This window comes from Panthera pardus, unplaced genomic scaffold (assembly GCF_024362965.1).
Source record: "Panthera pardus isolate Hobbes unplaced genomic scaffold, ASM2436296v1 HiC_scaffold_27, whole genome shotgun sequence".
NCBI lineage: Eukaryota > Metazoa > Chordata > Mammalia > Carnivora > Felidae > Panthera > Panthera pardus.
The window spans coordinates 97160096-97188087 of NW_026526843.1; the positions used below are offsets into that span (position 1 = coordinate 97160096).

Here is a 27992-nt window from a genome sequence, read left to right on the forward strand (position 1 = left end):
AATGAGAAGATATTATAACTTGATAGAAATTAACTCCATAGCCAGATATTCAGTAGCACATATGTTTCACAACATTAGATACAACTGTAAACAGTAGGTTTGCATTTTCAGAATTTCTGCATTCTGGTACCTAACATAAAATTAAAATTTCCCCCAAACAGTATTCCCTTCAAGCCATCATTGTATACAAAAAAATTTGCTCGTGGTCAAAAAATACTATTCTGAAATAATGAAATACTCTTGGAATCCTCCTCAAAACCTACACTTTTTATTTATTAAAGGTAAACTTAATTTGATTATGTAATGATCATTTTGTGTTGAGTGCAGGTAGGTTTGAGGTTATATTTTAAGCATTTCTTGACAGCTGTGTTAGTTTCTGCCTCCATTTTGGTGTAACTTGTCAACGGACTGTATAAGTATTGTTTGAGGCTCAATGATGGATTCTAAATCATGAATCCATGGAGATCTTAAAGAAGATAAAACCAGTGCTTGACACATGCGTAAACTCAGTATTTCTTAATGTCCTTAAAAAAAAAAAAAAAAAAAAAAAAACCTAGCCTACCGAAATGGAAGTCTCTAAGTCCTTGACATATGTAAGGGCAGCATTTCTAAAATGTATTTGTCAAAACCAATTTTTACACAAGACATTGTGACAAAAGATTTCATTACATCACTGACAATTGCCTCTTTGGAACCTGTAATAAGAAGATCCTGAGGCTTCCCTGATTTCCTCCCATTGAAGGAATCAGTCATGTGTGAGGTAGGGAGGTTATCCCAGACCCTTTCCATACCTCTTGGCATGGTCAGGAAAATTAGTCAAACTGATTTGACCTCAGTCAGATCCCTAGCTCTGTGCACATCAGGTACCTATAAATGGGTCTAATGAAGGCCTCTTTTGGTCTCCCTGTACATTGATCTTCCAAATGATTTAGATTACTAGAAGAGTAATAATGATTAACATCTCAAGAGGTAACTATTCAGTTCTAATCACAGGAGGACTGTGTGAGAGGGAGTTGGTGGTTAGGGAAGGAAGGGAGAGTGTCTCCCCATTGCACAGCTCATCTGGTATTGCCCATTTACTGAGGTGATGGCTTCTCATCAGTTGGATCACAAACCATATTATTCCAAACAGTGGTGATCTCCACTTAATAGATGGTTTTTTAAAAGTCTAAACACAAAGTTAGTGTGCTTCTAAACCAAGAAGTATCTTTAATGCTAACGGTGGAAACTCAAATATTTTAAGTTACTAACAAGGGTAGTATGCTTTGTAGCTTAAATATGCTTTTGGACTAGTAGGTACTTTATGTTAACCTTTTTTTTTTTGTAGTCTTAAAGGGTATTTCACTTATTTGATTAAAAAGTCATTTATTGTCAAGTGCAAATAATTTTGTCTAAAAAGGTGTGGATAATAACTAATTAGTATATATGATAACTAAAGATGCATTCACCACATTAATAAGCATCTGCGGTATGCTAAGGCAATGAAGTTGGTGCTGGTCTACCTTATAAAATTTATATTAATGTGGTAAGCACTTTAAACAGTACGTTTAATTAACTGTTAGAGTGAAACCCTACATTTTTCTCCTTTGCCCGCCCCCCATTTATTTCCCATAGCTTGACCATTCAATTGAAGAGACGCTAAGTTTACTTCTGGTTTTGAGATTACTTCCCTTTGTGATTTAACTCAACATAAGTTAAGTCAGATAAAACAATTTGATTTGGGTTCAATATGGTGCTATTTTGATCTGAAGGTCAATTTACCAACAGGCAGGGACAGTTTCTCATTATTTTCCTTTGCCGCTCCGTGCAGTCTTTACTGAAGTCTTTCAAGCAATGTGTGACCTCTGTTTCAATACTTCTCCTAGATTTCACAGGCTGTCCCCACCACTCAGCCATCACTAACACAGACAACTGTAATGGAAACGGTAACTATGGTGACCACGAGGGAGCAAATTCTGGTAAAGCATGCCCAAGAGGAACTGCCACCACCACCTCCCCAAAAGAAGAGGCAGATTATTGTGGATTCCGAAATTAGGAAAAGGTGAGAGGCTCTTACTCATGGCTTTATCCTGAAGCAAAAAGTAATTGTTAAGCAGGAAAACTCATTTATAGCTGTTGGATGGTAGTGCGTTTATTTAAACAATATTTCTAGAAGCCTCAGGTGCCTGTAATGTCAGTTAAGTTAGAAAAATTGTGAAGTGAATTTTAACATTTGCCCCAGGAATCGGCATCCTAACAAAAGTTTAATGCTTAATGGAAATATTGTTTTCCTGGATTAAAAGAAGAAACCACGGGTGATGAACTGCCACAGACTCATTTTATCCTGAGTTTTTTCCCCCCTTATGAAGAGTCTGTTTGTTCAGTGCCTACTTTTGCATTACGTGTCTTTTCTTCCAGTAATGGAAAGTACATTTTCATGAAGAAGAAGTACACCTATAATAGACAAGATCCATTCTGCTAGTTTATGAGAACATAATGTCTCAATCTGCACATCCTAAATCAGGAGTAATTACAGAATAGATTTCCTGTTCTTTGATATTTATAAAGTCTTATCTTGAAGGTGTTAGAATTTTTAACTTGTCTTTTGGTGGATATTTGCAACTAGACATTGTAGATAAGTTAGGTATTATGTACATCCTTGGGTATATTAAAATGATGAGAATAAAATTTCATAAATGCAGAACTACCATGAAAGTCATAAAAGGGTACAGTTTCTTTTTCTTTCCAATTATTATCATTCTAAGATTAAGAAAGAACATTAAAATCTGCCTTATGTTTCTTAGCAGCATATGTTTAGGAATGCGTGGAACACTTGACATTAGAATTTATGTATACAAGGGTATAGAAGTATGAGAAGAAGAACACATACCTAAAAATAGCATGTCAGATGTTCTAGACAAAGGAAAAAAAAACACCTAGAGAAGTTACTCAAGTACATTATTTGGGACTTTCAATACTTCTCTTTTAATCCGTGATTTGTAACCTGCTGTCATAATTCCCGCAGTGAACTGCTAGGCTTTTCTCCCTGCTTGTATCTGCGTGGCTGGGTGAATCCTCTCATCCAATGGTCAGCAAACTAAAGCCAGTTGACTAGGTCCACCTTACTTCCAGTTTTTGTATGGCTCATGAGCTAAGAATTCTTTTTATATTTTGAAATGGTTGAAAATGATAAAAAAAAAAAGAAGGATATTTTGTGACATGTGAAAATACTATGAAATTCAGGTGACAGTGTCCATAAATAAGGTTTTATTGAAACACAGCCACAGTCATTTATATATACATCATCTGTGGTTGCTTTAACATTACAAGGGCAGGGTTGGGTGATTACCACGGAGACTATATGGCCCACAAAGCCTAAAATATTTACTATCTGGCCTCTCAGAGAAGTTTGCTGACCCTCATTCCAGTTAAATGGTTCTTTGAATCTTTAAGCATTAGCATTCTATTTGGGGCAACAGCTTTCAAGGATCTACTCCTAATAGTAGCTGAAAATTTAACATTGATGGAAAAAAAAACATAATGGCAGAAACAAATCTGTAAAGCTTTTAATGAATCTGCATTTTATGAGCCTAATAGCATGGATATTAATTTCACGTCATGTGAAACATGTGTCTCCAGACAGTGCTTAGTGGAGACATGGATTTACGGATCCTTTGCGACAACTCAACAGCTCTTCACCAATTTTCTAAGCAGAGCAGTGTGGAAACTTAGTTGTCTTACCCTCCTAATGTGTTCAACATTCTACTAATACAGAAATCAGCAGAACAAGTTGATTCATGTCCGTCTCTCTCTTGGCTCCTGCCAAGTATATTCTTGGCTTCTGTTTGGTGAATGTTATTTGGTTAAAGAAAATAAGTTCTGATTGCTTTTTGTTTTCAGGAAAGTGTGGCTAGTGGTGAAAGATTTTGTCTCCTAAATTCTGTTTGCATCTTATCCTCTCAGCAGTTTTTGTAAGCGCCTGAAATGAGATGACCAATTGGGACCATAAAGAATATATTACTTAAATAAAAGCTAACACTTACTGATGATTTTATTGTGTGCTCAGTGCTAGATTAAATGCTTTATCTGCATAGCATGTTTATTCTTTGCGGTTACCCTGCAAGATAAGTATGGCTAATATTACTATTATACACCGCTATAGAATATCTATCTGAGCCAGGATCTCAACTGAGGTAGCGTACTACAGAAGCTAGACTGGGTAGGAAAATGTTTCTTCAGTAGATAAATGATTAACGTGATCTTACGTCTTGGTTTCCCTAAATCCATCCCAGATTATATGTTTTGTGATATCATAATTATATGTAAGACCAACTTTCACTGTCAAATATGTCCAGATATGGACAGTACAATAAGATGGATGCTTTATATAAGATTCTAGATCAATAAATTTGTACTGAACAAAGAGCAGAAACACGTGAACATTTAGGACGGTTAAATTTAATAAGTGATTGGGGTGCCTGTGTGGCTCAGTCAGTTAGACGTCTGACTTCGGCTCAGGTCATGATCTCACAGCTTGTGGGTTCAAGCCCTGTGTAGGGCTCTGTGCTGACAGCTCAGAGCCTGGAACCTGCTTCGGATCCTGTGTCTCCCTGTCTCTCTGCCCCTCCCCCACTCACACACACTCTCTCTCTCTCAAAAAATAAACATTTAAAAAACTTTAAAAAATAAAAAAAAATCAATAACTGATAATTGTCTACAGGATGACAGCTGCTTAAGAGAGTGTAATGGTTCAAGTTGCATCATACAAACGTGACTGAAAGCTTCATGATAGCTCGTGCCTGTCTCTTGTCCCATGTGAGAACCACTAGCACTTAACTGTCAAGACAGTAGTCTTAAAAAATAAAAATAAAAATAAAATTCCCTTTAAGTGAAAAAAAAAAAAAGACGGTAGTCTTGACAATCTTTTGAATGCTCATCTTTTAAAAATGACCTCCTTTTTCAGTTTCTCTGACATACAACTAGTTCTGCACCTACCACTGGCTTGGTTTGTACCTTTGCCTAATTACTATTGTAGTATCTCATAAATGCATGTGTTTTGCTTTTTTGATTTCATTTGAATTGCTTCTTTATGTTGATTCAAGTCTGGCACTAAGTGAATGACCCTGAGATCTTACTTACAGCTCCATATCTGACTCTTCCCCTAAATTTCATGTTTATATCTTTATTTTATTTTTTTTTTTATTTTTTAATGTTTATTTATTTTTGAGAGACCCGGCAATGCAACATGAGTGGGGGAGGGGGAGAGAGACACACACACCCAGAAATCCGAAATAGGCTCCAAGCTCTGAGCCGTCAGCACAGAGCCTGATGTGGGGCTCAAACTCACAGAGCTGTGAGATCATGACCTTAGCCGAAGTCGGACACTTAACCGACTGAGGCACCCAGGCCCTCTCATGTTTATATCTTTAAAACTATGTACTTTACTTGTGCATCTAGTCAGTGTGTCAATATTTTTTATCAAATGCAAACCATTGTCGCCTCTGTTTATTTAACTACACCAACTTTTACATTGTGCAAATATTTTACTTCTTAAAATTTCTTGCCTGTATGTCCAAAGGAGTGGCAGATATTGGGAAAAACATGGACTTTGGAAGCAGAATTACTCATGGTTGAAACCTGCGTGTCTTAACTATAAGCTTATGATTCCAGGCAAATTACCTAATACCTGTGCCTCAAATTCACTCTCATCACTTTATAAAATACTGAGGATGAAGTGGAAACATTTGATATAGTGCCTGTAAGGTAGTAAGAATTCAGCGAATGCAGTAGCTGTTGTTCTTGTCATTTGGATATGGTGGACATGGAAGGGTTAGGGGTGCATGTGGTGGAGGTGATGGAGGTGGGAGAGATGGTGGTGGAGACAGTGGTGGGAGAGGTGGTGATGGTGATGAAGGCGGCAGTCGGGGTGGGGGTGAAAACGGTGATCATGTGCTATTGGTAAAAAAAAAAAAATCCCATAATAAACATCATCTCAAACTTAAAGAATATAACAACAGATTACCTTCTCATCTTCCTCTTGAAAACAAAATTTACCACCCGACTTCTCCATTTCTGTCAATCTCAGCTCTCCTGTCTTGTCCCTTATTTATTATTATTGCATTATACTATTGGGCTAGTGAGCATTTCAGTTATTTCCCAATCATTCTAACTGCCAACTCCATAACCTAAGCCATATATGTCCGTGCTGTGATGCTTGCCCCCTTTCTGATTAATCCACATCGAATTAATGTATCTAAAATGTGGCTTTTATGCTGACCTTCCAGACTTGAGATCGTGGTAACTCCAGTTACCCCCAAAATAAAACATAACTCACTTCTTACGCTATTCAATATTATCTTCCCACCACTCTTATTTCTAGCTTCCCCAGCATCTTTCCACTTCAGCCAGTAAATTACATTACCTTCTTTTGGTAGATGTCTTACTGTTACCCACATCAATTTTTCTCATCACCACTTACAACAAAGGGGTCCTATTATTATCCTCCTTTATATTTTACTTAGATCCCATATATATAGAACCATGCATGCAATAGTCAACGAATATTTGTTGAAAGAGTGAATAAATACAGTTCAACTAATTGTGATGATTAACATTTTATATTCCTTGGCACTTAAGAATTTCGCCTGGTTCTTCATGCAATGGTTGTTAATAAACAAATGAACATTCTAATAAACTTTAATAATTCTATTTTTGCCCATTAGGACATTGTCATTTACTCCCATCTGTTGAAGGATTTAAGATTCAGCTTTGTACCACACTTGTTTTTTTTTGTTTTGTTTTGTTTTGTTTTTAATATCTAAGATGTGTTTAGTTGATTCCTTAATAATTACACAGTTTCTACTGTTGTTGTATTTACTGTATAAATTGTCCTCCTCACACTAAGATATACAAAAATGTTAATGATGTTGGGTCACAGGGTAATTATTTTTAACAGTAAATTATCCCTGCGGTTCAGTGATATTATTTTACATATAGGTAATTATCAGAGTATGGAACTCAGACTATGTTAAAACTAGATCTATTATCTAGTTAATTGGAATTTATTGAGGAGATTAGTTTCTAATCGTGTAGCAGTTCTTTTAAAAGACGTTCATAACAGCTTTCATTTACATTTTTGCATCAACCAGGTGAAACCAACTGCAAATTGAATCTTTTTTTTTTAGGTAAATGCTATCGCAATAAAGATAATTTTCCCAAGTATAGTGTTAGTAAATGAGTACCTTTGACCTGAAGAGGAGTATAGAGACATTTGTAAATACCGAAATTCACCTAGTCTTTTTTATCTTCTCCTGGCTGAGCAGACTTGAGTCTTCAGTTTGCTTTCTCTGACTGTTCCTTGCATGCTTACTAAATGGCAGAATAAATTCCCGGGTCAGTTACAGGCCTGCGTTAGTTAGTTAGTTAGTTAGTTAGTTAATAAGTTAGTTAGTTAGTTAGTTTTATTTTGCAGCTTAATTGTTTTTGTTTTGTTTTTCTTTCTTTCTTTTTATGTCCATTTCCTGACATGAATTTATGTCACAGCATTGAAAGGAAGTTAGATAAGTGTTAGATAAGACGCTTTTTGCAGTTTTATAAGATCATTGCCTAAAATATTTTTGTGTTGGATATTCATTTGAACTTTGCTTCCCAAATTATAATCTGGAAGTGATAAACTAAAACAATTTAGTTTATTTCAAGACTCTAACTAGATAATTAATATGTCTAAGCTATTTTTTTTAAATTTTCTATATGATAATTTGATCCTAAAATACTCCGGGTGTTGGTCTCAGTGATAACATTTTTGCCCCTAGGCACGATCCAGAAAAAAATGAAACTTTGCATCTTTTATCTAAGGAGATGAGACTCTGGAGTTGTCTACAGTTACAGGTTAATTGAAATCCGGAAAGGTTAAATAACTTGCTTTCAGTTGCAAAATAAGGACTACTGCTGAGTCTCCTAATTTCTATTCCAGTGTTAGAGTTGCAATGGCTTGCTTCTTTTTATGTATTAGAGTCAAATGACCTTGGTCATAGACTCAGATTTCAGTTTAGAAACTATTTTTGGTGAAGAATAGAAACCTTACACTCCATCTTCAGATATTCCAAAAGATCACCACCTACTTTAGATTCTTAAAATTATTTTGTCATATAAGTCAAGAATAACTTAATAAATATGTTTTGGAGAATATAGGAATGTGAATTCTAGAGGCAAACTAAAGGCCCAGAGAATACCTAGAGCAGTGACATTGTTTGTGCAGTGTATTAAACAGCAGCATCACTTGGGACCATATTAGAAATGTGAATTTGGAGGGGGCTGCCCCAAACTTGCTGAATCACACACTCTGCAGGTGGGCCTAGGAATCTTTCATAAGCTCCCAGGACATTCTGGTAAGCCTTAAGGTTTGAGAACCATCGCCCCCAAACAGTGCTTCTTATATATTAGCATAAATCAGAATTATCTGGAGGGCTTATGAAAAGACAGATTGCTTCTTCCTATCAGAGTTTCCGTGACTTTAGGTCTTGAGTGGTGCCTGAGAAACTTAATTTCTTTTTTTTTTTTAAGTTTATTTATTTATTTATTTTGAGAGAGAGAGAGAGAGAGACAGAAAGACAGAGAGAGGGAGAGAGAGAATGAGTAGGAGAGGGCAGAGAGAGAGAGAGGGAGAGTCCCAAGTGGGCTCCACACTGTCAGTGCACAGCCTGATGCGGGGCTTGACCTCACAAACCATGAGATCATCACCTGAGCAGAAATCAAGAGTTGGACACTTAACTGACTCAGCCACCCTGGCACCCTGAGAAACTTCATTGCCAACAGGTTCCCAGGTTATGCTGATGCTTCTGGTTCAAGACCCACATTTTGGAAATCAGTGCCCTTGAGCATCATCGCAGCTGCAACCTGACTCTTGATTCTTTTTCCCAAACCAGTCTCACTGATAGGAACCATTAATTCCCAGTTAGGCTAAGTGATGCTCCTGACCCATCTTGTGACACCCCTATTGCTTTATGTTGAAATGATCTATTCACATACCTGTTTGATCCACTCGACCTAAAGCTTCACTAGGCCAGGGTCCATACCTCACTCCTTACCTGGTGTGGGGTCTTCTATATGGTACATGCCCAATACATGTTAAGAACTGAAATGCACTATAGTGGAACTGGTCCTATAAAATAGTCTACATAGTTCTGGATATCTGACTACAGCAGGTGTATGAAAATGTGCTCTTCCAGAATGCAAGTCATACAGGGATGCCAACAGAGAGAAAGGCGAGGCCATATTCCCAGAGCCATGACATGCTGTTTTATTTGTTCCCTGAGTGAAGGAAATGGTAGTCATATTTATTATTTATTCATCTGAAAGAAGAAGCATAGCTGAGTGCCAGGAGAAGTTGGTTTTCAATCAGAGGATCTGAACTACCTCTTTTTTCCTTACTTGTGTTTCTTTCCTTCACCCTTTCCTACACCGAGCACTGAAACTGACCTCAACAAGGTCACCAGAGAGCTCCTTAATTGCTGACTCCAAAGGTCACTCTTCAGTTCTTCTTGACCTTCGTGCTGTGCTTGACAGTGATGATGATTAGTCCCTTCTTGAAATTTTCCACTCCTTTGGCTTCGGGGTCATTGTTCCCTCCTGTTTCTTTTTTCCTCTCTGCTTTCTTACTGTGGCTTCTCAGTCTCCTCGTCTTATCTCTTTAATAGTCTCCACAAGACTCAAATTTTGGTTTCATTTCCTTCTCACAACGTGTTCTTTCCCAAGGCAGTCTCATTTATAGTCTTCTGTCTATTGGCCATCTATAGCGGATGATTTCTGAATTAATATCTCCAGCTTGACCTCCCTCCTCTTGATGTTCCTATCTATGTGATCCAAATGTTTATTGGACATTTGCACCCGGAGTTCTTACAGAAGTTTCAGATGTAGTTCCACAGTATACACTGCACAACGTTAGAGAGCACCATTCACATCATCGATTCTGAGAGCAGCACCTTGTGGCGTTATGCCGTGAACAACCTGTGCAACCATTTCCAGTGGTCCTAAAACCTGCCCCCTCAATAAAACCCTCCAAGTGTGCCCATTAGATTCTCTTTAATTTAGCCTGTCCTTCATATACAGGCTTCATCCTAATTTAGTCTCTGATCATTTTCTGCATGAAATTTGTAACTGATCCCTCTGCCTCTACATTCACTCTTCTTCTTCATATACTTCACAGCCTCCTGAGGGCCATCTTAAAATGCACCTCTAATTAGATCATTGCTCTCTGCCCATAGTCCTTGAAATGCATAGCACAAAACTTCCTTTCTGATCTTTAGCTGCCTACCTCTCCAGCTTCACTCCCTTTTCTCCTGCCCATTTCTTTATATGCCACTGCTCCTCAAAATAGTCTGCAAGCTGTTTATTACCAGGGCACCATGAGATAAGGAGCTTGGGCTAGAATATAAATCAATGCGCTGCTTCCTTTGTCAAGAAAGTTGTGCAATTAAAAAGAAATCAGATGGGAATAGTATGCTTTGTGCCTTGGTTGATTGATACTCTGGTGACTTTTTCTTGCCACAGACTACTAACAAATAGTTCACAGATTGGCCACAAACTGCTTTTCCAGTGACACTGCCCTCTCCTCAGCTTTAATCAACCACTCTCTGATCTCCAAAATGCTCTCTGTTGCTTCAGGTTTCTCTTTCTTTGCACCTACTGTTATCTCTCTCTACCTAAGATTGTCTTTTCTTTACTTTGCCTTTTCCACCTCTCACATTCCTTGCTTCCCCAATGAGCTACGAGCTAGGTAGATTTTCTCCCAGGCATTTCTCAGCCCTACTAACACTTCCATTAAAGCACTTGCAGAATTCTATTGTGATGATTTTGGTTTTGCATATCTGTATCTCCAGTGAACTCCTTGAGGGCATGAACCTTTTCTTTTCAACTCCAGACTTACAGCTATAACCCAGAAGTTAGCACATCGCGGGTATTCACTAAATATTGATGGGATATTAAGTGGATATTTTGTCAGAGTCCTATCAGGAAAAGAGAAACAATTCTAGGTGTTTCAGAGAAAGGAAACCTAATACAGGGAATTGGCCAAGCAGGTGGTAGAAAACTGGGAAGCAACTGGGATAGGGAAGCAACCCAAAACACTAGCGTGTCTGGAGTTTGAGGAACAACGCAGGGACAGGAGGTTACCAAAGCCCCAAAGCTGGAGCCTTCCAACAGGGGCTAACACTCTCAGGACAGCCAGGCAAGAGTTTGGATCAAAGGAGGGAGGAGCCATCTAAAGGAAACTAAAGCCACAACGGAGATGTAGCTGCTGTAGAAATACCACCAACAGTAGAATGCAAAGCCAAAACACCTTGACATCTTTCTTCCCTCTTTATGTATTCTGCCAGTGCCTTCAATTGAACAAACCTAACTGGAAGCCAGAGGACAAGCAATGGGGGGAAATGTAGGTCCCTCAGATACAGAGAGGGCAAAAGAAATGTGGTGAGCGGATCTGAGAGTAAATGGGCCTATGACTGCACAGGTTGGTTCTGACCTTGGATCTTCCACTCAGAAACTATGTGACTAAAGAAAGTCACTGAACCTCACTCAGTATCTATTTCTTTGTCTCTAAAATGGAATTTATATGAATTTTCCCATTTGCCTTCACACTGGTAAGATTTGATTATGTGTGCCTGTCTTGTTGACTGTTGAGGTAAAAAATAATACATCTTTTTCCCAGGAGAAGGCTGAATTCCCAATTACTAATTTAGAATAGTTATCCTCCCATTACTACATTTGTGTTAGAGTAGAGAATATTTTTGTTCTGACATCTTCTGAGAATATTCTTATTCTTCTGTCTTCCCTGGTCAGGAGGTTGTATCTCTATAAATCAATATAATCACGCCATCGCACACAGATAAAATTATACCTAGCTCCTACGGACTGAATTGTGTCCCCCCGCCCCAACATTTCATGTGCTGAAGGGCTAACTCCAATTTGGTAGAATTTGGAAATGAGGTGATCAAGTTTAGATGAGGTCATGAGGGTGGGGCCCTCATGATGAGATTAGCACCCTTCTAAGAAGAGGCAGCAGAGAGCTTGCTCTCTTCTTCCCTGCTGTGTGATGACGCTGTGACAAGATGACTGTCTACAACCCAGAAAAGTGGCCATGCCAGCAGTTTGATCTTGAACTTCCGGCTTCCAGAACTCTAAGAAAATAAATTGCTGTTGTTTAGGCCACTCATTGACTGGCGTTTTATTATGTCTGCCTGTGCTAAGGCCTTGGCTTTGTAGAGCAGTGAGTTTTACTTTGTGTTTTAACCAAAGTTGATAGAAATGCTCACTAAAAGAAGTACTTGGATTGAAACAACTCATGATGCCAAGGAAACGGCAGTGGGGCAGTAAGTACACGTCAGATTTAAATGGCTTTCTGCATTGCACTAGATAGTTTCTGAACCTTGACTGGAAGTTATTTAAACTTTAAAGACCCACAACATAAAAGCATGTTGAAGTCCTTTAAACTCAGCGAGCTTTCACACTGAGAGTATTTAAAGTTTAAATTACCTCCCATAGGGTCCAAGGCACCATCCAATGTGTGGAGGGGTGCTTTGAACACTCCTATAGTCAGTATGAGTCCACTGTGTTTCAGGAATATAGTGACAGCAAAGTTAGCATTCTTGCTAATTTTCATATTCTTTCAACTAATATCTCATCAATTGCTATGATTTGTAAGGCACTCCAGTTGCTATACCTGGGAACTATACTTAGTCCTTCTCTCACTATGTTTACAATCTAGTATAAACTATGTCACGAGGAAGTACCAGTACGGTGTTAGAAAAGTTTGAAGGAAGAAAAGTTTACTTCCTGCTGGGAGTTGAACATGGAAAGCTCAGAGAAATTAGCATCTGAGTGGACATTTGAAAGACAGGGGAGTGTTGGCATCAAGGTGAGGTGGGAAAGGATAATTCAAATGCAAGCTGTCCTACAAACCTGTGTACAATTGGCGTTTACACAGGGTTGTGTTTCTTTTTCCTAAAGCGGAAGTATGAGGTATTGGAAAGAGGGAAATACGAGATGAGGTTGAAAAGGTAGGTTGAGTTCGCTTGTAAAAAAGGTACTCGATGCCAGACTAAGGAATGTAGACTTTAATCTGGTCGTGGAGAGCCAATGAACATTTTTGAGACAGAGCAAAACAATATAGCTGCTGCGAACCATACCATTTTGACCCTCCCTGAGTGTTGGGGGACATCATCTCAACTTTATAGAGCAGGGAGAGCTTGCTCGCTAAAGAGCCAGACAGAAACTATTTTAGACCTTGAGCACCATACAGTTTCTTTTGCAAGTACTCAACTCTGCTTCTCTAGTGAAGATGCAGTCATAAACAGTATGCAAATAAATGAGTATGGCTGTGTTCCAATAAAACTTTATTTACAGAACCAAGTGGTGGGCCAAATTTGTCCCGTGGGCCATAGTTTGCCTTTTCTTGCAATAAAGGGTGCAATAGATGAGATTATTTTACCGCTGATGATTTTTATTTGTTTGTTTTATTGTCTTTGTTATAGCTTCCTTTGCAGTTTATATATATATATATATATATATGTATATATATATATATATATATATTTTTTTTTTTTTAGTATAGTTGACACACAGTGCAGTATTCATTTCAGGTATACAGCATAGTGATTCAACTTCTCTATAAGTTATACTGTGCTCACCACAGGTATAGCTACTATCTGTCACTGTGATATGCTATTATAATATTACTGACTATATTCCTTATGTTTGTTTATTCACTTGTTTTTAGATTCCACATATGAGTGAAATCATATAATATTTGTCTTTCTCAGTCTGACTTACTGCACTTAGCCTGACACCCTCTAGGACCATCCATATGGTCACAAATGGCACGATCTCATCCTTTGCTATGGCTGTGTAACATTCCATTGTATATATATGCCACCTGTTCCTTATCCATTTGTCTATCGGTGGACACTAATCATCAGGGAAACGCAAATCAAAAGCACAGTGAGATATTGCCTAATACCTGTCAGAATGGCTAAAATACAAAAGACAAGACATAACAAGTGCTGGCAAGAATGTGGTGAAAAGGGGACCGTCATGCACTAATGGTGGGAATGTAAACTGATACAGCCACAGTGGAAAACAGTATGGAGGTTCCTCAAAAACTTAAAAACAGAACTGCTATCACCCTGTCAGTGCAGAGCCTGCTTTGGATCCTCTGTCCCTCTCTTTCTCTGCCCCTCCCCGACTTGTGCTCTCTCTCCCCCCAAATAAATAAAACAGAAAAAAAAATAGAAATACCATTTAATCCAATAATTATGTTACTGGGTATACTTACCCAAAGAAAGCAAAAACACTAATTCGAAAAGATATCTGTACCCCTATGTTTATTGCAGCAGTATTTACAAGATACGGATGCAGTTTTTATTCTTGTGGTTACCATAATAGTTTGTAATTTGCCAGTTCTTTTTTGTTTGTTTTCATTTTTAATTTCATTTAATTTTATTTGAGAGAGAGAGAGAGAGAGAGAGAGAGAGAGAGAGAGAGAGAGAGAGAAAGCACAAGCAGGGGAGAGAGACAGAGGGAGAAAGAGATTCTTAAATAGGCTCCATGCTCAGTGTGGTACCCAATGCGGGGCTTGGTCCTGAGACCCTGGGATCATGACCTGAGCCGAAATCATGAGCTGGATGCTCAACGGAGCGAGCCCCCCAGACACCCCTAATTTACCAGTGCTTAACAAAACACTACAACAAACATGTGTCTTCTCAAAAGACAATGTGAAAAGTAGCATGGTGCTGGCTTAAACCCAGTAAGAGGCATGGAAGGCAGTGATCATAGTAGCTGACACAAATATGCCAAGGGGACAAATGAGGCACAGAAAGGTCAGGTGACTTGTTCACGCTTGCAAAATTTACAGGAAGCAGTTTAGCCAGGATTTGAACCCAGGCATCGAGCACAGGATGGCTGCGTTCTTAAATTCTATGTCATGCCATCTTTTGAAATGAGAAGTTAAAGGTGATTTCATCAAATTATTTAGCTGAAATTAAAAGCTTTCCTGAGACTGTTTAAGAATTTATTGAGATGAGGTCTGTGTATGGAAAATGTGTTCTTATCCTAGATTATGACTGTTCTACATTCTGAAGTCTCATAGACTCTAGGGTCCTAATGGAGCATTTGGCTATCTTTATATGCAGAGATCAGTTTCAGGGAAGAGACAGTTTTTTTCAATGATAGGTGTCTTTTTAGTATCAAGGCATAAAGGGGGTCCAAGTGTAAGACTTCTAATGCTAACCATTGTCGTAACAACCTTTGTCATCTATGCTTTTAAAAAAAGTTTGTATTTATTTATTTTTCAGAGGTGGGAGGAGCAAAGAGAGAGGGAGAGAGAGAATCCCAAACAGGCTCCTCACTGTCAGCGTGGAGCCTGATGTGGGGCTTGAACTCATGAACCATGAGATCATGACCTGAGCCCTAATCAAGAATCAGACACTTAACCAGCTGAGCACCCCCCAGACACCCCATCGTCTATGTTTTATATCAGAATACACAACAGTTTGGAAATTCGGGGATTTTAGGCAATTAAGGAATATTCCAAAGTAAAGATAAACTGGGAATGGCAACCATTTAATAATGCCATAGGTGTTATCAGTTAGGCAGCAACGGATCGTAGTTAAGGTTAGTGACAATGTTGAGAATGAATGTCCCAATCAAATTTTGGGACTCCAATCAAATTTTGACGTCCTCTAAAGTAGCACAATAGTAACTACCAGACTTTACTATATAGCAATGAACAGAAAATTCATATTGACATCTCCTTAATTAATTTTTTTTTCTTTTCATTTGGAGCAAAGAAAAATAAGTGTAGTGTAGTGTAGTGGAAATCTTTGGCTTTAGACAGACCTGGTTTTGAATTTTAACTCCATTTTTCATTGTGTGTTGAAAGTAGAGGAGGTTTCTAAATCTCTCTCTTCATGGCCAATCTATGGAATTAAGATTATAATAATTTATACTCTTATTGTGGGAGATGAATTTTGTGTGTTTATGAAAGTATGTGACATGAACAAGATGCTTAAGATGCTGTTTTTCCCTTTTTCTTTGAATGTGATTGAATGTAAGATTAACATCTAGATATGCAGGAGTGTAATTGTAAGCAAATTTATAGAGCATGAGTGTGTGACTATTTATAAAGATTCCAAAATTAGGTAAAATTAATGAACTGGGCAAAAACTTTTTGGTTACAAAGTCCAGAAAATGCTACTCTATTACTTGCATTAAGCCTGTCTCCCCAGATTGAAGACATTTTCTCAGAGGAATTTGTGTATTATGACTTTAAGATACTTTGGTGTGTGGATTAAAATGGCTGAAGGCATTTTAACTGTGCATCTGAGAGTGTCTTACTAACATGTTCTTTTTATACCATTTTATCTATATCTTTGGACATTTTATGTTTTTCTGTAAGCGAACTCCCATGAAAAATCCATTTGTCACCATGTTATCGTTCGTTATGTAGATAAGAAAATAAAAGAGAAGCCAAATTGAGGACCAGACAAGCTGTGAAAGGGAGTGTGCGCCCTCTAGTGACCCACATTTATTTCTCCCAAGGGTTTACACAGCTTTTTTTTGTTTTTATCGTTTTAAATAAACATCAAATTTGACTTTAAAATAAATGGCTCAGAGTTTTCCGCTTGAGCATATTGCATTGTATGATCGTAGATTGGTTACTATGAGAAGATTTCATCTATCACTTAAGAGAATATTTCTATTAACCTGTGTTAAGGTGATTTCACTGCACAGAACTGTGTTTCAAAGGGACTTTGAATTTGCTGAAAATGAAAAATAGGCTGTAGGCGTCTGTGGCTAAGCCACATTTTATTTCCAATCCTCTGGGTCATGCAGTTTTCATCCACATGCTGGTCTGCTCCTTGGCTTTAAACCTCATTCCTCTAATCTGGTTCTGACATCTTAGAATTGGGGGGATATCCTCAGTTTTGAAGGTATATTTTCCTGAAATTTATATTGAGAGAGGTGAGATGGACTTCTTTGCAACCCTACCATGTTTTAGAAATACATATGGCCAAAAGATTTTTTCGTGATTGGGATCTGTTTGTTACCCAGTTAAGATTATTTTAGTCATTTTTCTCTGCAAGATTTTCAAATATTTTAGTTTAGTGTTACTTTTTGCAGAGAAACAAAATTTTGTAGAAATTTCATTCTGTTTAGTGCAGTCGGCTGTCCAGGAGGTACAAAGGTGAGTATCATCAGTGACAGATAACTCGTGGAGTTTTCTAGCATTTGTAGCTTAAAAATACTAAATAATTGGGGTTTCTATCTGAGGGCATCTATTTTAAAAGGCCATCGTTTTATACACATTAAACATATAATTTGCTTGGCATAATTGACAATGAACAAGGTGCACAATTTTAAAGACAAATTTCCTGTTTGGGTTTAGAATTCAGATTTTGAAGCATATGTTAAATAGGCATATTTCAGGACAAGGTAAACTACATAGAAATTGATTTTTTAGTATCTTTTAAAGATGCATTTCTGCACAATCTGGAATCATTAAATTTTATGGTACGGAAACATATTATTTTATGACTGATGCATTTAAAGTTACACATATAAAACTAGAAATACGTTTAAGCTTGTAAATAAGATCATGCAAACATAAGGAAAGTAGATTATTTGATAGAACTGTTAATGTAGCGAATTTATAATAATTGAGGACAGTGCCCTTTCTCATTCATCATATTTTGTTTCAGGTCTGTGTGAACTGTTGAGAACAGTTTATGGGGTTCGTATTATAACTAGGAATTATAACATCCTTAGATGTTATTTAATTTGATTGCTAGATAAACAGATGGATATAATTGGAATATAAATGTTGCAATGTAAGCAAAGCTGACCTCAGCTTTGTATCTCAGGTCACAATTGCTTTAATTAGTGAGGTAACTAAACACATTTAAGAGTAATTTCAAAAAGTATTTGTTCGTTTCTATTTTAACACCAGTTAGATGGAAAAAAAGCTTTTTAACTTCTGTAATTTAAAGGAAGAAGTAGAGGAAGATCAGATAAGTTGAGTCATTTGCCTAAGAAAACACCATACAGATCAAGATGATTGATTAAAACCTTTGATACCTCACTTTCAGTTCAGTAACCTTCCACTGCGCACTACTTTTTACATTTAAAACACATATATACACACGTACAAACACTTACATACATCACACACATTCAAAAACTATAAGGCAATCATGTGGCCCTGTCTCCTCCCCCCCCCCCAAGAAAAACATACCCACACTGTACAAACACACACATCTGTGAGTCTGTACCATACACAAAATACCTTGGTTTCAAGGAGGTATTTATTGAAATGTTGACTTGTTTTTTCTTGGCTACATGAGATTTTCCCCCTTAAAATATCATGTAACTATAAAAGTATAATAATTACCATGTACTCAACACATCTTAAAGTTTTAAAAATACTTTGATTTTAACACTAACAGAATTTATACAGAATTTCATCTGATATTTTATTAGAGCTCTCTGATTCAAATTGAATTTGCGTTCTGTTTATTTAGTTTTTGAAAGCAAGTAACATGTGGAAACATAAGGAGGGACCAGCTTTCCCAGAAAGAAAGCTGAAACGGGAAGGGGAGGGAGAGGTTGATCAAGAAAACCTTCACCGAAGTTGTATATCGTGAACCAAATCTCAAAGGTGGATAGGAATTCATCACATGGTCTGGGGTCAGGAGAGTACTCATACATCAATATGGAATTAAAATGTTTTCTCATTTTCCAGAACTCTGAGGAAGGTAATTATTAAAAATATAATAAACAAAATTTTGAGCTCTTACCTCACTTCCAAAAAGATGTCTTCCACGTTGTAATACCAGTGAAAAAGAGCATTAGTTTTTGTTTCCATTAAGCATGAAAGTGTATGTTCTAGCTAGTTAAAATTTACATATATGCTCAAGAGTCAACACTACTTTCAGGCTTCTCAAGATGAGGCTCATGATTTTTTATGAAATTCTCTGTTCAAAGATGTTTAAAGATGTAAAATGGCCATGCATAGCCTAGCTCACTAATCAAATTAGTTATGTCTGGGAGCTTGGAGAATTTCTATTTTCAAAGTTTACACATTTGGGGAATGATGACTACCACATGGTATATTGAAAGTGACTGGATTACAGTTTATGTACGTGTGCAGTTTAATACTTCATATGGCAGTCACTGTACAGAAAATTAACAGAATACAGTCGGTGCTCATTAAGAGGCTCTTCTGACATAATTAGCACAATTAGCATACAGCACAAGTTTCACATGATGACATACTATCAAACATTCCAAAAATGATAACTTTTTAAAGTGGAAGTATTTATCTAGTTCTTTGGGATGTGTTTCTGTGGGTTTTTAAAAACATGTATATATCTAAATCTTCACACACACACACACACACACACGTCCAAATTTTGACCATAAGGAAATGTAACTGATCTAATTTGCATTGTCATTATGGAAAATTTAACTGGATGAAGTAGAGTCCATTTGTACAATACAATTAAGGGAAAACTTCAACCTTCTCAATATTTGGTATATACGCACATAGTTTTTGATAGTTTGAAACTTCCAGAAAATGGAAGGCCTCTTTGAAAATGACCTTGTTTTGGGGCGCCTGGGTGGCTCAGTCGGTTAAGCGTCCTACTTCAGCTCAGGTCACGATCTTGCAGTCCATGAGTTCGAGCCCCGCATCGGGCTCTGGGCTGACGGCTCAGAGCCTGGAGCCTGCTTCCGATTCTGTGTCTCCCTCTCTCTCTGCCCCTCCCCCGTTCATGCTCTGTCTCTCTCTGTCTCAAAAATAAATAAACGTTAAAAAATTAAAAAAAGAAAAAGAAAATGACCTTGTTTCAGTAATAAATCCTTTGCAAATAATAAAAATTGAAAGTTCTGCTTCTCGGATCTATGGGATCTTAGAACTTTTAGTTGTGTAATGAGTGTCTTTGTAAAGAAGAAAACAGTGTTACTTCATGTGAATCATAAATAATAGCAAAGATGAGGTTTTAGAACATGCTTGGAAAATGGAGGACAGAGTACTCATCAACAGATATAGAAGAAAAATCATTTTGTAAAGAGAGAATAAGAAGTCATACATTTCTCAGTAGATACAAATAACTTTAAGTTGGATTAAGATAGACTGGATTTAAGGGGTAGATTCTGTCTGTAATAACATACAGAAGTATGTGTAGAGGCCCATTATGAGTTACTTACTATGTATCAGTTCATTAATGAGGATTTCATGAGAGTTTTCAAAGTGAAGAAAAAACTCATAGAAATGAACGATTTAATGAAAAAAGAAATACATACACAGCATCCAAGATTTAATATGGTATTGAAAATAATTTTTCAGTCTTTTTCTTGAGGGCATTTGAGAAGGTAACTGACTTATATCTGTATCATATCTTTAGTTGGTGATTAAATACCCAGCCTCAGGTAGTACAGGGCATGGTAGAAAATACCACTGGTTAGGGCACCTGAATGGCTCAGTTGGTCAAGCATCCAGCTTCAGCTCAGGTCATGATCTTCCAGTCCGTGGGTTCAAGCCCTGCGTTGGAGTCTGTGCTGACAGCTTAGAGCCTGGAGCCTGCTTCAGATTCTGTGTCTCCCTCTGTCTCTGCCCCTCCCCTGCTCATTCCCTCCCTCCCTCTCTCTCTCTCTGTCTCTCTCTCTGTCTCTCTCAAAAATAAGTAAACATTAAAACAAATTAAAGAAACCACCACTGGCAAAATGCTGGGAAGAGCAGATAGCACCCTATTTATGAACATGTATGTATTTAAATCAGGGGAGTTTGTTAATGTGCCATATATATTAGCTGAAATGTCTGAAAAAATATTAGTAGTACTGAAAACTAGGGGACAAACCACAGAAAGTGATGATGCAATAGCTGCCAAATTGATAAGGAATAAAATAAATGTGCAGTTGCTACTTAGAGGCCAGGATCTGAGTAGGAGCCAAGAAGGCGACCTTCATTTTGCTAAAAGCAGTCATGTCACTGAGACTAAAGCATTGAATGTGGGATGTTGGCGCTCAACGAAAGAGCATGGGAGGCCTTTTGAAATTGTCTCTCTTTCCCCTTCACCCTTCCATCCTCATTGTTGGTATCAACACATGACAATGACTACTGGCAGAATACTGGAATGGGGAGGCGGTGCTAGCGGCTGAATTCCCAGAACTCTAAGGGATGGTGTCAAATGACAGACAGTGGAGTGGAATCTGACTGTATATTACATTGGGGCAGAGAAAGTTTCAGCAAATCAGAGATATGGTTGAAGCAACAAGGCCAAATGGTAGCAACAGAAGAAAAAAAAAAAAACAAGCACAAAAAAGGATTAGGTAAGGAATAGCTCAGAGCTTAAATCATGTAAGAGTTAGGTTTGGCTTCCACCTATTTCCAAAGAAATCCAGATGTCACAATCATGAAAGGAAAGAGAAAAAGAAAGTCTAACTGCTGAGAATAGTACAAACTCATTGATATTTCGTTTCATTCTATTTCAGAAAGAACGTGTCACATACTAACCTATGTGCCTATGAATAGACATTGTTTCTTAGGTAAAGCCCTGCGCTCACAACTGTCCTTGAAAAATTTGAAATCCCTTTAAAAAAACCTGTATATCGTAAAAGGAGTATAATCACTGTCTGAAGGATCCTTATGTAAAAGAGGAGTTCAGACACCTTGTGCATCCTCTTTCCAAATTTATCAAGTCAAACAAACAAAAAAATTGAATGAGGAAAGACCTGTCTGGAATTTCACATCCTGTTGCCTCACTTGATCTGAATTATCAGAACTCTGTGCAAAGTGGTGCCCAGTCCTCCCTTAAAATCTTCGCAGACTGAGCAGCAAGCAGATGGTTACCATGGTGTTGACTCCACGAAGCCTTCATTGTGTGCAGATAACCAATTTACTGGACAGAGCCTCTAGTCTAGAAGCTGATTTAATCCTAATTCATTGAAAAGGTGTTTTTTGATTATCCAAAAAAAAAGTCACAGTGTGATATGAGCCCCAGTTCAATGTCTAAAGCACATTATTTTGTCAAATAGGTGGTTTACTAAACTACACTTTTTGATCATGTGGATGGATGCATTTTTATGTCTGTTATCTATGGAGGTTAATACGATGGCATATAGTAAACACATAGTGTAAACTCTGTGGTAGAAATGAAGGGAAATATTTGTTTTAAAAGGAAACATACACAGTTTCACATTCTTCCTAAAGACACATGTCTAAAAGTGTTTAGAAGATTTCTTTTTGAATGACATTTACTGTCAAATTGAATACATAGCTTTTTTTGAAATAGATTGGAGGTGGTGGTAAATGATAACTATAACATGTGTGTCAACAAGACCAGTGTAAATTCCAGGACTGGCTGGTAGAAAACTTTCTCCACCATAGGTCTTAGCAGATCTCTCCCAGCTGTAATGCCAGTCGTGTAGCTTTAGTTAAGTTTTAGTTTCGTGGGCCTGTAGGTGGAACAGAGCAGTCTTTCTTAGAGGCAGTCTAAATCAGCAGGGAATAAGACCAAAGAGATCAAGTCCAAAGGGGGAAAATTGGACAGTGAATGGTTGATATTTATATCTCACCTTTATGAGTCAGAGTGTATTTGGTGTGTAATTGGGTCACACTGATTTCAAGGAAAAGGGACAAGTTTGACCAAAGTGGCCAAAGTGGATTATGCTAAGCAGCTAAGTTTCCAAGACAGAAATGTTCTAAATGGCTGGGTGAATAAGAGTCAATGAAGTATTTTACTTCATTGGAGTAGGGACAAAAGTTAAGTGTGGTTCTGCGCTCCCTAAAAAACTTGAAGTGAGATTTGTTTCTGGAAGGGTTTGAATAAAGGCTAAAATAGAATATAAGCTTAAGTAATCTGTTATGGCCAGATCAGGACTGTATTGAAATTTTGGTCTGTATGGTAAGAGAAATGCACAGTTTTGAGGGATTTTATGGATGAGAGTAACATAATCAGATATGTTTGTTTGTTTGTTTGTTTCGTGAACAAGTAAGGGAGGGGCAAAGGGAGAGGGAGAGAGAGAATTTTGAGCATGCTGCATGTCCAGTGCGGAGCCTGACATGGAGCTTGCTCTCATGACCATGAGATAATGACCTGAGTCACAATCAAGGGTCAGACAGACACTTAACCTACTGAGCCACCCAGGTACCTTCAGATATGTTTTTAGAACTTACCATTTGCCAGCAATGCATGAACTAGATGGAAGGATTCTAGAAAGGTTTTCCAGAGCCAGTTGACAGGCCATTGCAGTAGTTTTGATTACATTTAATGGCAGGGTGAATGAGGGTACCGGCTGTGGAGACCATGAGAAGCAGACACATTCAGAAGAAATAGAATGATGGATTAGGCTTTGCAAATGATTATGAGAGAGTAAGGAGAGGAAGATGTTATAGATGACAGGTGGTGAGGCCATTCACAGATTTGAGGAACACTGGGAGAGTACCTGTTTGGGGGAAAAGAGCAAACAATAAGTCGTGACACTTTATGTTGAAGGAGCTTTTACAGCAAGCAAGTGGAGACGGTATGTTAGAATTATGGAGCTGTGGAGCTCAGAAGAAGTGCTTGAATTAGAGATACATATTTCAGAGTCATTGACACCTATAGCTTGCCATTGAGGTCATGAGCATGAATAGACTGCTAGTGAAAGAGAGTAATATAGTGAATAAAAGATGATTGATGACTTTAGTACGTAATGAGTGGGTGGAGAAGGATGAGCCTGCAAAGAAAAAAAAATTACCGGTGTCATAGAAATAGAAGACAAAATAGAAGAGAGTGGTATGGAGGCAAAAGGAGGACAGTGTGGTCCACAGTGTTCAGTGTTGCTACATAGCAAGAACTTGAAACTCTCCGTGGGCTTCAGTGACATGATTGCTATATTAAGCAATGTTTTTGGTGAGAAACAACATTGAGTGGAAAGAGTGAAAAGGAGGTGGAAAACTGACAGTAAACTGCATCACTCTTGAAAAATGTGCCTGTGTAGAAGATAAGACAATGGCTGCAAGGGAATATGAGGGTCAGGAGAGAGTTTACTTCAAAAGTATTGACTGTATGAGTCAATAAGTTTAAATTTCTGTATGCAGAATTCACTTGAAAGGGAAGGGGTGAATTTATGGTAGACAGGTAACAAAAATTTGAGAGGCTCACATGCCTGAGAAGAAGAAAGAGAATAAAGTATCAAATGAAGGTAGAGGGACTGACTAGATAAAGAAGGGAAAGTGGCTCAAATATAAGAGAAGGGAATGAGAAGGGTGCTCACAGATAAGATTGAATATTTGAATATAGGAAGTGGAAGAAATTCTAGTCTGATAGCTGCACTTTTCTTGGTGTAATAAAAAATGTCATCTGTGGATAGCTGGAGAAGGAGGATGAGTTAGTGCTTTGAGATCTTTAGAAAAAGTCTAAAATAGTTCCTGTGGAGAGTCAGAGTTCAAGTTGAAAACAACTCAATATGGCAGAATCCTGGGTTCATTTGAGGCTGTTGGTCATTGCATTCCCCCAGGACTGGATCTGGAGACAAAGATCTAGGTGCAAATAGTTTATGGGAGAATTGGAAGCAAAGTGGAGAAGTGAGGTTAGGAAAAGAATAAAGGATACACACATGGGTTATTGCTGGGAGGCAACTGGAGAGGAGTCTTTCTGGGAACCCTCTGAGGCACTGTGTGTAACTTTGATCATGATGGTCATGCTGAAGGGCAAGGGAGCTGGAATATTTATCTACCAATTCCCAGCTCTCGCTTGGTGTCACCCTAGTGGTATTTTTTTTTTTTTAATATGAAATGTATCGTCAAACTGGTTTCCATACAACACCCAGTGCTCATCCCAAAAGGTGCCCTCCTCAATACCCATCACCCACCCTCCCCTCCCTCCCACCCCCCATCAACCCTCAGTTCTCAATTTTTTTCTTTTTTTTTCTTTTTACTTTTATTTAATTTTTTTCAGTATATGAAATTTATTGTCAAATTGGTTTCCATACAACACCCAGTGCTCATCCCAAAAGGTGCCCTCCTCAATACCCATCACCCATCCTCCCTCACTCCCACCCCCCATCAACCCTCAGTTCACCCTAGTGGTATTAACATCTCAACACTTCTGCCTTGCCCCATGCACTAGCATGTGAATGGCTGCAGCCAGAGAGAAACAGTGAAGTTTATACTGTAGGAAAGGAAAAGCAAAAATGCTTTCTGAAACATTCTTATGGAAAACATGCACTGAATTTTGTAGGTGGCTACATGACCAGAGTCGAAGATTTGATTTAATGAGTTAACATCAAAGAGAGAAAAAGAGATGTTAAGAAGCCTGCAAGAGGATTCTGTTTCAATATCACCATTTTGAATGAAGAAATAGGAAACCCAATAACTGACCTTAGAGGGAGAAAAAATAAATGTAGGGAAGATAAGAATCACCATGTATGATAAAATAAAAATCCATAAATATTTACAGTCCACATGCATATAAAAGTTTTGACTTTCAGTGACATGGGATTGGAGTCGAAATCTCTGAATTCAAATCTCTGTTCCTTCTGTTTCTAGTTGGGTAACGTTCATTCAGTAAATACTTGTTACTCTGAACCAGGCCTTTTTTGAGGTGAAGGATATAATGGTAAACAAGATGAATTAAGTTCCTTCTCCATAGTACTAACAGTCTGAGATTCATTAGTTCAATTTCTTTGAGCTTCCATCTCCTTACATGAGCAGAGAGATTAATAAGATCTTACCACGGGCTTTTTTAAGAACGTAAAAAGAGAATATGTTTTTGGAAGTGTTTTGTGCTCTCTGAAGCTCTGTATTAGCTTAATGTTAAAACAGTAGCCTGCAAGTAATATGCACAATTTCATCAGGTTTATATGATTTAAAGCCCTGAAATTTGAATTCAAGAAATCAGCTTCTAAGTTTGTGATTATGGAGAACTGGTTTAGTGATAGTTTATGTGAAAAATTCTGGAAAGTTTTAGCTCAGTTTAACTTCAGTGTGAGTTAAAAGTCTAATGTGGAAATCAAAACATTGGTTGAACTCATAGGCTGCATATCCAAGAAGATAATTGTGTATTCTTTCCTGATTGTACTAAACGCTACTCACATGATCTCTTTAGGAACCAAATTTTAAGTAAGAGACTGGCAAGCCATGGAATTAGCTGTTGAAGTAATGAGAAGTAGGGTAGGATACTGTCAGATATTTTCTAGGGGTTTTAAAGAGTTGATTTCACCTATTTGAGTGCTGTATTGGATAAGAAGATACAGCATGGTGATTAAAGTACATTACTTGGGGTCTTAAATTTTGTATCTGTACTTTCGTTCTACTTCACAAATTGCCTATGAAATACGAGTAAATATTTTTCTGGGGACTTTGTTTGCCTGTTGTTTTAATAAACTTGGATTAGATGATTTCTAAATTCTCTTTTCATAGGTTCTTTACAGGTGCTGATAAAATTAGGGACTCTTTCTCAAGAAAACATGCACACACACTTAGAATTGTGCCTGGAATTTCAAGTGATGCACAGACATCCTCCACCCTTGCAACCCATCCATGACTCTCCTCCAGTCTCTGCTTTAACTATATCTGAATGACCTGATCCAACCATTAAATCCCATTGACTCCATAGGTCTCTGCAATAAAAGAATGTTTGTGAATATTAGGGCATGTGATTAGATGTCTATTGCAGCATAACAACCCACCGTATTTAGTGGCTTAAAATGACAGTTCTTTATGTTTTCTTACACTTCTGCAATGTGGGCAGGGTTCTCTGGGTAGTTCTGATGCTCTGGTATCAGCTGGAGAATCATTTGGTTATATTCAATGGTGTTTGAGATGGGTCAACAGGTGAAAGTTTTATTCACATGCGTGGTGCCTCGTTCTCATTCATGTTGTCTCTCCACCTGGCTAGATTGAGCTTCCTTAATGGGGCATTGGAATTCTGAGGTAACAGTTGCATTTTCAGTGCATGTTCTAAGAGGACAGGATTGACAGCGCAAGCAGCTATCAAGTCTCTGCTTGCATTACCCTTAGTAATATCCCGTTTGCTTTAGCAAGTCACAGAGCCCATTTCAGAGTCTGTATTGGTGGACACTGCATAAAGGCATGGATATCCAAGTATGGTTCAATGGGAGCTACTGACCGGAATTACTTGTTTACTGTAAGTACTTTCCAGAAAGAAAGAGGGTTGTCTTGGGGAGTACTAATTTTTCAACCACTGCAAACATTCAAACAGAGGCTGAGTGATAGCTTATAGGAGATGCTGTAGGGAGGCAGTTGCTACATTGCAATTAATAAAATGAACTCCACGATCATAAGACTGGGGATCAAAGCTAATTCCAAATTTTGAGCCTACCTAACTAGGGAAATGGTAGTGCTATTAACAGGAACAGGGGCATCAGGCAGGAGTCTCAGATTGGAAGGAGAATGGTAATGTGAATAGATTGTTTTGTTTTTTTTTCTCACAGGAGACAGAGATAATCAAGAAATAATGACCCTTATTTTTTCCTGTCTTAGGTTGGACGTCGATATAACTGAACTTCACAGTTGGATTACTCGTTCAGAAGCTGTGTTGCAGAGTCCTGAATTTGCAATCTATCGGAAGGAAGGCAACTTCTCAGACCTTAAAGAAAAAGTCAATGTAGGTTATGCATTAAATTTTATGTATTTTCCTAAGTTTTGCTGCTTGTAAACTCTGTGCTTTGTACTGTCTCATTCTATCAGTTGAAAAGATTAAAGCAGTATGATATAGTCCTTTTAAATATATCTTTAACATATGTTTTGCATATCAAGCAGAATCAGAGTTTAGCATAGAGAAATCTTTCCTGGTTGTGCTGTGACTAAGCAGGATTGCTTTTCATAAGCCTTCTTTAACTTTTATATTATTTAGCTGTAAGTTAACAATTTTATAACATGAACTCATATTGATTTTCCTTCATGTCTTGTTCTGTCACCTGAAGGCTGGGAGTTTGCAAGCTTGCAGAATAGTATATAG

At 37.8% G+C, this 27992-nt stretch overlaps 1 protein-coding gene across 16 annotated transcripts in view; it reads left to right on the top strand.

Annotated features, from left to right (window-relative positions):
* Positions 1–27992, top strand: part of DMD (dystrophin) — a 2111713-nt gene that overhangs the window by 737280 nt on the left and 1346441 nt on the right. For all 16 annotated transcript variants that reach the window (XM_053892047.1, XM_053892050.1, XM_053892044.1 and 13 more), the window contains 2 exons: positions 1866–2041; positions 27515–27638. In XM_053892047.1, coding sequence (XP_053748022.1) covers positions 1866–2041; positions 27515–27638 — 300 coding nt within the window. The remainder of the gene's footprint in view (positions 1–1865; positions 2042–27514; positions 27639–27992) is intronic.